Below are 11,726 nucleotides of genomic sequence, written 5' to 3' on the forward strand. Positions count from 1 at the left end.
CGGCGTGGCTGCAGGTTTTCCTTCCAACCAACCAAGAGCACACAGTTTGACCAATCAACACTCTGAAGACTGAGATCAGTTGATTAAATTAGTCAAGTCTGGTGTGCTCTTGGTTGGTTGGAACAAAAACCTGCAGCCACACCGGCCCTTTGTGGAACAGTTTGGACATGCCTGTTTTTATGCGTTTTGGGCAGTAAAGGTTAAATAAAAATGGCCTTTAGCACATTTTTATGGTGGCTTTTAATCTAGCATCAAATAGTGAACTCCACTGCATACTGTATGCAGACTTGTATGCATGCACAAATCACCAGCAGCAAATATTGTGCTAGTACTAGTATTGAACTACAAGACGCAAAACAGCTGCAAGCCTTTGATTAGAGTTGTGTAAAGCTTTTGATGGGATAGTGTTGAAATCGTAGTCCAGATTTTACCCGAATTGATTGATGTCAAACAGAGTCGTTGAATATCCTTGATCAAGCAAGCATTTATTCAGTATAGCAGAGATCTCTGGAGATCGCACTACAGAGCATAAGTCTGTTAAAGCCAAACGCCACGTGAGATCCGACTAACAGTTGTAACTACATAGTTGTATAGCTTTTGTCTCTAATCACTCCCCTGGCTATCACCTGATTCGTCTCAGCTCATCCACTGCCGCCCTGCTTACGTCTTACTGGCATGACTTGGTTAAAGTTGTTTACTTCTATGTATTCCCTACAAGGACGCAGGAGACGGTTACAGTTATGGCTCAGATAGGAGACGGTTACAATTGTAGCTTAATTCCACATTCTCTAGGGTGGGAGGATACTGAGATAAACAAGTGACAGCTTCACCTTTCGCCTCTGCCAATTTGCTGTATATACTTTTGTACAATATATTTTATTTACTATTGCTATTTTGATATTTTATTATGTATAGTTTGTTCTTTATATTTTTATTCTTATGTTGTCTGTTGTCACTGTGTGTAATGCTGCTGCTGCTGCACTGTAATTTCCCAGCTTGGGATAAATAAAGTCTATCTATCTATCTATCTATCTATCTATCTATCTATCTATCTATCTATCTATCTATCTATCTATCTATCTATCTATCTATCTATCTATCTACCTTCCTACCTTAATTAATTCACCCTGAGTTTAAAGTTATAGATTATTCCAGCAAAGCATTGGTACATTCTGCATTCTCCATCACAATAGTTCAGTCCTAGAGATGTGGGGATACCAGCTGTGCACAGAGAGGAGGCCCAGTTTGATTTTTATTTTATTTATTTTTGTCATGGGGCCCCTGGACACACGGTCACCGTTATTCTGGTGAAAGTCGGTGGACCCCCTCGGGGTCGCGGGCCGCTGGTTGAACACCCCTGCGTTAGCGTGCACGAACAGGAAGCACTAGGTGGCGGTAACGCGCCAGGTGACAGACAAACACACGAAGAAGAAGCAGCAGCAGCAGCAGCAGTCCTCGTGTGTGACGCGTGTTTGTTGTTTTATTCCTTTATTAAAAACATTAATTATAATTAACACATTAAAACATTTACACTTTGACCGGAGCTTCCTGGAAGGTGAGTGAACATCACACCTGAGTCTGCCTCACCTGTCCGTGTTTACACTGAGTCCAGGTTAGCATAGCTTAGCACACTTTATTTAATTTAATGTTTCACTCATTAAGTTAAATAACTTTAATAACTGTAACTCCACCTGACAGCTGACGTTCATTTCTATAGTTATTCAAGTTTATTAATTCATGCAGGTATTTATTCTTTATGTGAACACTGACCAGTATGTTTGTTTTTCCAAGTGTATCTATATAATATTATTATTATTATTATTATTATTATTATCACGTGCTATCTAATAATTATCTGTCTATTTAATGCTGAAACAATCCTGCTGTTATGGAATCAGACTCGTGTGTCCAATCCACTTTATTTCTACAGCAGGATTTTAACAAACACAATAACACACAATAACACAATAAATAACACAATAAAAACATGAAGTAGATACTTGAAAGATAGAAAACAATCCAAATAAAAATAAAACAAGATAAACTAAATAAAACAGACATAAATAAAATAACAATATGCATGTGTACACATAAAATCAACACTCTACATGCTGTACGTGACTGGAAATGTGGATTATTCTGTTTAGAAAGAAACTTTTTCATCGTTTCTGTCAATTATTCTGTTTAGAAAGAAACTTTTTCATCGTTTCTGTCACTTTATAGTCTGCCTGTTTTTAAATAATAATAACCCATTTTAACTGTTTTTAATGTCGTATTCTTGTAATTTGATACTTTTATGGTTCTTGTTGTTTATTCTGTTATTTGCCGTCTACTCTCATTTCTTGGAAGGTGACAGAAAGGCACCTATGAAATAAAATGTATTATTATTATTATTATTGTTACTTAATGACGAGACAGTGCCACTGGGGAAAAGACAGGAGGCAGAGCTGGAGGTAGCAGAGATGAAGATGCTGAGGTTCTCTTTGGGAGTGACCAGGATGGAAAGGATCAGGAATGAGTCCATCAGAGGGACAGCACATGTGAGAGGTTTTGGAGATAAAGTCAGAGAGGCCAGACTGAGATGGTTCGGACATGTCCAGAGGAGAGAGAGTGAATATATTGGTAGAAGGATGCTGAGTTTTGAAGAGGAAGACCAAAGAGGAGGTTTATGGATGCAGTGAAAGAGGACATGAAGGTAGCTGGTGTGAGAGAAGAGGATGCAGAAGACAGGGTTAGATGGAGGCAACTGATTCGCTGTGGCGACCCCTGAAGGGAAAAGCCCAAAGAAGAAGAAGAAGAAGATTATTACGTAATGAATAACTGATTAGATTGTAATGTTTGATATTTAACTTCACCTTCATTTCTTTCTATAGCACCTTCACAGAGCAGAAACAGTTCTTCAGGAAAGAGAGAGCAGCTGCATGAAAAACTAGAGATTAGAAGAAAAAGTAAAAAGCATAAAAACTACAACGACGAAACAAATAAGAAGAAAAATTAAGACCTATAGGATGCAAAGCATAATTTAAGAAGAGTTGCAGTAAGAGTCGATCAGACCTCTGCAGTGAATAAGCACCATGGATGGATTAAAAACAGACTCGTATGTGACTGGAAATGTGAATTATTCGGTTTAGAAAGAAACTTTTTCATCGTTTCTGTCACTTTATAAGAGAACCTGTCAGATATTTGCAGGCTCAGCCTCATTAAAGGTCGTAAGTTGAACTTCTGGACAGTTTGCACAAAATAAAAAACAACTGGAAGAATCGTATGAGCTGGAGTAACTGAGGAAATCTGCGAGGCTCTCTCTCTTTTGCAGGACAGATGGCGTACAGTATATTTGGGTTTCTGATCGGGTTGCAGACTTTCTGAAACTTTCCATGGGAATTATGAAAGTTTTGGGGAATTAACTGTAAATCGAGGGTAATTTAAACAAACTGCATCGTGTCCAAACATAAATCTAAACATTTAGACGTGCAAAATAAAACAATTCACCAGATTTATTTATCAAGTTTGAAGATTATGCTAAAATATATATATATGCCCATGGAAAGTTTCCAATTCCTGGAATTTTGCAGCCCTAGTTTCTGAGCGTGTCGTATGTTGACTCCGCCCTCTTGCCTTCAGGTTGCCATGTCGTCCTACACCTGCATCAGCTGCCGAGTGGCGTTCACAGACGGCGAGGTGCAGCGGGCGCACTACAAAACCGACTGGCACCGTTACAACCTGAAGCGGAAGGTGGCCGACATGCCGCCGGTCACCGCCGAGAACTTTCAGGAGCGCGTCCTGGCACAGCGGGTGGCCGCCGAGCAGCAGCTGAGCGACGCGGCGAGCACCGAGGGCTGCGCCGTCTGCAGCAAGAAGTTCTCCAGCGCCAACGCCTACCAGAACCACCTGCAGTCCCACAAACACCAGCAGGCGGAGAGGCAGGCTCTGCTGGCCGCCCAGAGGAAAGTGGAGAAGCTGAACGAGAAGAACCTGGAGAAGGGGCTCGGCGACGAGAAGGTGGACCACGACGCCAGGAACGAGGCCCTGCAGCAGGCCCTGAAGGAGCAGCACAGGTCGAGCCCGGCCAGCCAGGGGAAGGCGCAGAGGACGGAGAAGCTGGAGAAGCTGGAGAAACCTCCCAGGATGATGTGGCTGGAGGAGCAGGCCAAGAGGCGAGAGAGAGAAGAAGGAGCCACAGCTGGGGAAGGTAAGGAGGAGACGTCACTGAGTAAACTTTTTTATTTACAGCTGCTAAGAGGAGCTGAGCGATGGAATCAAAATACTGTAACGAACTGTGGAAATATCCTGAGTCTGTCCCAGCCTGTGGCGCTTTGCCTCGAGCCCATTGGTTCCCACTGAAGATCTACATTAAAATAAGACTATATGTGCAGGTGTGTGGGGACTATTTTCAGCGGCGGATTAATCCACATTTTTTTGCTGTAGTGAGTGTTTGTGGCTGCACGACGCAGAGGAAGAAGAGAAAATATCACAAACTCCAATCACTCAAGTTTTCTGAAATAATAATAATAACGATGATTTAATCATGCCCTCGCTGTACCAACGCATCCTGGAAAACCTGGAAAATTGATTAATATGAGCAGAAATAATAGAAAATAGAGAGATAGATAGATACTTCATTGATCCCTCAAGGGGAAATTATGAACAGCAGCCACACGTGGAGCAGTTTGGGATTCGGTACCTTGCTCGAGGTGCAGCCACAGTCCCGTCCTGCATGCTTGACCTGAACCGGCCACCCAGTCTGAACTGTTGCCGCCCCAGATCTGCACTGTCCTGGAAAATTTTTGTTTTGTCATAGCCGCTCGCTCAGATGTGTCACAGTAAAAGTTTGTTTGGTTTTAAGATAAAAATACAGAATGTTGACCATGTTCTAATAAAAATCTTCCAGAGGATTGGGAGGACGTCGAGGAGGAGGAAGAGGACGACGATGAAATGGAGGACGAGGAGGAGGAGGAGGAGGAGGAGGAGATGATGGACCAAGAGGAAGGAGACTCAGCGGCTCAGTCCGACCCTCAACCAGCCGCTCTGCCGGGCTCCATCCCCGTCACCGACTGCCTGTTCTGCTCCCACCACTCCAAGTCGCTCATGAAGAACGTCGCCCACATGACCAAAGTGCACAGCTTCTTCATCCCCGACGTGGAGTTCCTCGTCGACCTCAAGGGCCTCATCCGCTACCTCGGTGAGTCTGACGTGAGAACGCGAGGAGAGAGACGATCTTCTCGGGGTGTCCTGATCATCTTGTAAAATCTGCGGACCGAGCGTCTGTGTGTCTGAAAAGTGATGCCAGTGTTACAAATGTCCAGCAGGGGGCGGCTCCACCTCTCAGTTGATTTACGAGCTCAATAATCAGTTTAATTAATAAAGTTCATGGTCTCAGTCTCTAGTGTCCGCTCAGCATGATGTTTTAAAATCTAGCGGTGTGTTTTAGGGCGTCCGTGTGATTGACAAGTCTGTCAGACTAGGAACAGCTGATCACATATCTCCACGAGTCCTTGAAATCCTTGAAAGTTTCTGACCTTGAGGTGGAAAATGGACGTAAACACACGTGGGTAAATTTAAATATTTAGTGCAACAATAGAAACTGAAGTTATTTTGATATCTTTCTATTCTCAGTGTTGTTACTTTGTTGATAACTTTGATCCGTCCCTGTTGTGTCCTTGAATTTGAGGGACTTGGGCCTGGAAAGTCATTGAATTTAAAGTTTAAGACGATGTGGCGACTTTCAAATGAACGGGTGACGGCACGGCGGGCTTACACTTGACCCTGAATCCTTTTTATTAACGACTTCACTCAGATGATTATGTTTACTTAAACTGTTGCCTCTCGCTGCTCCTGTCCTGACTGACAGATGTATTTTGTTCTGGTGTTACAGGAGAGAAGGTCGGCGCTGGGAACGTTTGCTTGTGGTGTAACGAGAAGGGACGCTCGTTCTACTCGGCAGAAGCCGTGCAGAGTCACATGACCGACAAGAGCCACTGTAAACTCTTCACAGACGGCGACGCCGCTCTGGAGTTTGCAGACTTCTACGACTTCAGGTAATGAAGTCAGTTAAAGTTATTCTGTTGATGCGGCTCAGATATTCGTTTTATTTAGAGATGAACAGCTTGTAAAACTTGTCGACTTTACGAGGCGGACGGAAACACGCAGCTGGCCCTCGGCTTGTTTCCGCCTCCTTCGCGTATTCGAGCATCTGAAGGCAACAGGAAGGCGTTTATCCTGAATCCTTCTGATTCACACGTTTTCTTTGTGTGCTGCCAAACAGGAGCAGCTACCCGGACAAGAAGGAGGGCGAGGACGCCGAGATGGACGAAGAGGAGCTGCCTGATGACAAGAGCCTGGAGTACGACGATGAAACGCTGGAGCTGACGCTTCCTTCAGGTGATCGTTCTCTGCTTCCTGCTCCTGTACTGTGATGGTTTGCCGCTCAGGAAGTCAGTCAGTTTCTCATCAGTTTATACTCATCGCGTTCGTCCTTTTTTTTCCTCCAGGCGCTAAGATCGGCCACCGCTCCCTCATGAGGTACTACAAACAGCGGTTCGGAGCTCAGAGAGCGGTGGTTCTGACCCACAACAGGAACGCCGTTGGCAGAGTTCTGCGGCAGTACAAAGCTCTGGGCTGGGGAGGAGACGGAGGTAAGATCGGAGCGGGGCAGGAAAACAAATGATCAGGAACAGAATGTGAAGGAGAGGAGGGACTCTTCTTTATTCTGTGAAGATGATCAAATGTATTCATTTAGAGGTATCAGTGCAGGTTACTCAGTCGGGTGTTTCCTTTTCACTGAAAGCTGAGGCAGCTGTGAAGCTTGGAAACCTTCGTAACGTTGACTTTTTATCAGCGATTCAGCTCCATGAAAAAACGAGACAGAAACATTTTCATCTGTGCTTCAAACCGTTCAGTTATGGGGGCTTAAAAATGGATCGTTTATATGCATAGAAGTGGTCAGCATATGAAAAGGTCAGCTAAAGCTAAAGGCCGTTTTACAAAGCCGTTTAAAAGCTGACACAGTCTGCATCTCCTCGGGCAGCTCTAGCTGCAAACGCTCCGTCACCTTTGTGGAGATTTGGCCGATGGGACGAGCAGGAACGAAGCGTCTGAGGATGTCAGGGAGCGAGAGGGGACAAAGTCCGACTCAGTGACTCGGTGCAGAGACTCTCAGGGCTTCAAGTCATCGGCGTGATCACGTTTCATGTTGCAGCCGGAGACGAGAGAAGGATTTTTCACTGCCAGAGAGCAGTGAGGCACACATCACAATCAAATCACCATTTCCAGATTGACATGATCAAATTTTTCAAATGTTTCAAGTGAGAAAAGGACTGAAGCAGAGTTTCTGTTTATCTAAGCTGAGGTACAGAAAGGCCTGAGAGAGTTTGGGACTCTCTTCGTTCTGGGAGTTTGTTTAGTTCAGTTCTGGATCATGAAAATAAAGATGAGGAAAACTTAAGTGATAGAAAACTTCAACTCTGCTGAGGAAAGTTTCTTTTCTGCGTGTGCGTATTTTCCACCCTGACCTGAGTGAGTGACGTGGAAAGAGCTCCCCCTTGTGTTTGCTTTTCATTATGACTGTAAGAAGAAAGTGCTCCTGAACACATCATGACATGCTTCTCCTCTGTCTCTCTCTCGTAGGCAACAGCTTCCATCAGAAACCGAGAGACATGCAGTACGTACAGATGATGAAGTCAAAGTGGATGCTGAAGATGGGGATGAGCCACAACGCCACCAAGCAGAAGCACTTCAGAGCCCAGGTCATGTTCTAAACTGGGACTGGAGATGTGACACAGACTGGTGGATCCTGAAAATGTTAAGATCCCGTCAGACTGAGCTCAAAACTCAGACGGCAGCCGGTCGGTTCACGTGTCAATCACATCGCGTCGTTCGGAGGTTCGTCAGCTGCAGAACTGACGGAAATCGACCGAGTTTCTTGGGAGTTCTCGTACGAGGAATCCACATTTCCAACTTTCAGACGTCTCTGTCATGCTGCTTCAACTGTGTGGAGAGTCCAGGTCCACCTTAAATCAGATTGACATTGACTTCCTTGATCGGACTTAAGGTGGAAGTTCTGAATGAATCACATTTGTAAAATCATGTTGGAGTCTAATCAGTTACATAACACACTATTATTATTTTTGTAGACCAATGGCGGGATTCCATCTTGATGATTTAATGTGCTCGTGATACAACCAACCAAATAAATGTTTGATATTTATCGGGTACACGGCAGTCTTCTTTTGTTTTCAGGTGTAACAAACTCATTCGGTGCTAAAACTGTCACAGGCTCTGATGTTTGCAGCGTCGTTGTTGAAATTTAAAAATCTCCGGACGAATCACTGCAGATTGCACGAGCCACACTGTCTGTCCACGTTTAGAACGACCATCTGTCCATTAAACTCTGAAAACGCAGAAATGTCCAAATCTTTTCAGACGCCCTGCTCTCCTTCACAGTGAGTACTCTGTTACTTTTGCTTGTGGAGTAGCTTTAAACATTTCACCTCTCCCAAACAGAACGATCTGGGCTCGTCTTCGTCGCCGTGGTTCGTTTCAGGTGTGTCAGATTTATCAATGACTCCATGAGCGCCTCGTGGTGCAGATGATGTCATCGAAAGCCGATCGGGCTTCGGCAGGATGCTGACACACACACACACACACACACACCGCCCCTTTAATGAGCTCAGTTACTCCATTTGTTTGTGGTCCTCCACTTTATCCTTGGCAGGCTCTCTCCACTTCCTTTTGCAGGCCGGGAGAGTGTTTGCGGCGCGATGGTTTCAGGGGTTTAGGGCACTCTGCCCGTACTGTACGCCGCCGTTTGACAGAGTCTACAGGAAAACACAGATAGGGGGAGGGGGGGGAGGCTGCGTAGACAGGCCGACGGCGAGAAGGAGACTAATTGATCAGGACGACTTGGGAGAGAAACAGGGCAGATGGCTGAGAGGCATTAGCACCGTGCAGGTCGAGGGAGGAGATGATTCTTTTAACCAGAGTGACGGTTTGATCGTTTCAGACACAAACAGCTGATTTATTTCACTCGTCTTCGAATCTGCTGCAGTTCAACTCGATTTAGCTCGATGCCAAATGAAACTGAGACTAAACTCTGTCAGTGTTTCACTGCCAGTCAGCAGGAAGCCGGGGAAAGTGTTTGTTTCATTTCAGCTGCTGGAAACTCTGATTGGACCGACGCAGCTCTGTGCTTCGTCCTGATTGGCTCCCTCTCTCTGTTTCCTGGAGTTGTTTCAAAACTATCATGGAAAATTTATTTTTAGGCTCGCTCGAAATATCTGCAACCATTGACATTAAATTTAGGGCAGACGTTATTGGTGATTTTTATCTTTAGGTCAGACTTTTATTTTGTCCAGTACATTGATTTAAGACCAAATAAACTCAGCTGCACTTTGTGCAAATTTTAGTTAAACTAAGACGTTAAACATAAAAAAAACAGGCAGCATCCACCGCGACTATGAAGTGAAACCAATGCCGAAAGTGCCACAAGCTGCAGTTCCTCTAACGTCCACCTGAGTCAGTCTCCATAAGTCCCCATGTCCAAATGTCCAACTTCACAGCAGAAATAAACATGTTTACAGCCTGGTACGTTTATGACAACTGTAACCTACATGAAATTGAACAGCAGCAGCAGTATGTCTGCAAACTGGAGTAATGTGATGTTCGCTCGAATAACAAATTAGAGTTTGTTTGTTTCCCATTTCCAGAGTTAAAGCAGATTTTTTTTTTTCACCAAGTTTGTCAGGAGACTTCACCTTTAAGAGTAAATTAATGATTTCCTAAATTAATGATTTCCTAAATTAATGATTTCCTAAATCTGTATACGTCATAAGACAAATCAAAACAACTTCACGGGTTGTGAAATAAATCTGTGGCTGCTGTTCGTTGATGATCAGGACGTGCCGACCTCTGCGTTGACCTCCAGTGCTGCAGAGCTGGACCAGAAGTTAACATTTACAACTTCAATGAATTATTTTTATTTTAAAAAACATTTTCTGATTAAGTTTTGTCAGATGTCTGAAGACAGCAATAGATAGATCAGGTTACTCCAACAGAAAACATTCAGTCTTTCTTTAATCAGTTATCAGAACAGTTGCTTGATTGTCTTTTATTAATAACTTTATTAAGCGAACAGGATTCTTCACAGCCTGGAAACACAGCGTTGTTCTTACTAACGGCTTCAAACTGACGTGTGAAGCGTGTATACGGCGTGTTCACCCCTGATGAAGGGTGACTTGCTAAAATTCTTCTTTTCTTCCAAATTAAATTTGATTTAATTGACCGTTGACGTTAACCTGAATTCCCATAACAGAGCTCTTTTTAAAATATGTATTAGATGAACGGGCGCCACGCTATCTGACAGAAGGTGAAAAGTAAATCCAGAGTCGGTCCATCTCGTCGGTCCACACCCCTCCAGAACAAAACATGTTTCAGAGGCAGTTTCACCCGGCCCTGCCTGCTCTCAGCACGATCCCGGTCTCCCTCCTCCGAGCCCTCGGGGGACCTGGTATTGATCGGTGCCTCGTAGGTAGTGATTGGACATGAGTGGATAATTTCCTTTGCTGCATTAGAGTCCATTACTGGCCCGCTCCCCGGAAAGCGATAGACATCCTCAAAAAAAAAAAGAAAAAGGGTAGATTCTTCTTGGAAAAGCAGTCTCCTCCGACAAATGATTCGCCGGCTGAGGCTCCTCGCACTTTATTATCAGCTCATATGGAGGCTGATCATAAGACAACAGCAAAGCAAAAATCTAAAGGTGGGTAACACTTTATAAACATTCAGTGAATGGTTTATAACACACTATAACGTAGTCGTAATCAGATATCATCAGTGTTAATTCATGTGTTTTTCAACAGCTATAACTCTACAATCATACGATGAACGACTACAGAAAAACAGATGTACTAATTTAAAATGTGTCTTCGTAGAAGTTAGAATATTAATAAACACACAAACGTCCTCAGAGCTGCTAATAACCAGTCAGGATGTCCATGCTGACCCTAAGCGCCAACAATGAACATCAGAACTGGACCACAGAGCAACGGAAGAAGGTGTCTTGGTCTTATGAAGCAGGTGACACCAGGATGTACTGTAGGAAGGTAGAGTGATGCTTTGGACAATGTTCTGCTGGCAAACGTTGGGTCATCGTTGACATCTACCAAAGCATTGTTGCAGCTCGTGTCTACCCTTTGATAGAAATGCTATTCCCTCCCCTCTTTCAGCAGGATGAGGATAAGATAATGGTTCAGGAGTGGTTTGAAGAACACAACAATGAGTTCAAAGTGTTGACTCGGCCTCTAATTTCCCTCGAGCATCTGCGGGATGTTCTGCACAGACCGAGCCCGATCCAGTCGGACCCCACCTCGCAGCTTACAGGACTTAAAAGATCTGCTGCTGATGTCTTGGTACCAAATACCCAAAGACCACAGCGCACCTTCAGAGGTCTAGTGGAGTCCATGCCTCGATGGGACAGGGCTGTTACACAACATTGGCAGGTGGTCATCATGTTATGGCTGATCTCTGTATGTTAGAAACAAGCAAAGTCCTCAGAAGCTGAAGGATTGTGTTACTTTGATTAGCAAGTTTGGAAGTTTGGTACATGTGCAGGCATGAAGAACTTTCAGCTTTCTCTGTCAATAGAGGCGCAGTGAAGGATTTATTGCTTTGATTGAATATGTTTGACTTTAACACTGATTGGACAGCAACATTAAACATGGCACGTTCATCTAAAT

General features: G+C 44.1%; 1 protein-coding gene across 1 annotated transcript; it reads left to right on the forward strand.

The window, feature by feature from the left end:
• The first annotated feature begins 1,404 nt into the window (after window positions 1-1,404).
• znf622 (zinc finger protein 622) lies at window positions 1,405-8,210 on the forward strand. The gene is made up of 7 exons (XM_019279225.2): window positions 1,405-1,555; window positions 3,622-4,189; window positions 4,889-5,179; window positions 5,873-6,035; window positions 6,263-6,378; window positions 6,489-6,632; window positions 7,624-8,210. Exons 2-7 carry the CDS (start codon window positions 3,628-3,630, stop codon window positions 7,752-7,754), a joined length of 1,407 nt encoding a protein of 468 aa, XP_019134770.2. The 5' UTR covers window positions 1,405-1,555; window positions 3,622-3,627; the 3' UTR covers window positions 7,755-8,210.
• The last annotated feature ends 3,516 nt before the right edge of the window (window positions 8,211-11,726 follow it).

Source organism: Larimichthys crocea, chromosome II (assembly GCF_000972845.2).
Source record: "Larimichthys crocea isolate SSNF chromosome II, L_crocea_2.0, whole genome shotgun sequence".
Lineage (NCBI taxonomy): Eukaryota > Metazoa > Chordata > Actinopteri > Sciaenidae > Larimichthys > Larimichthys crocea.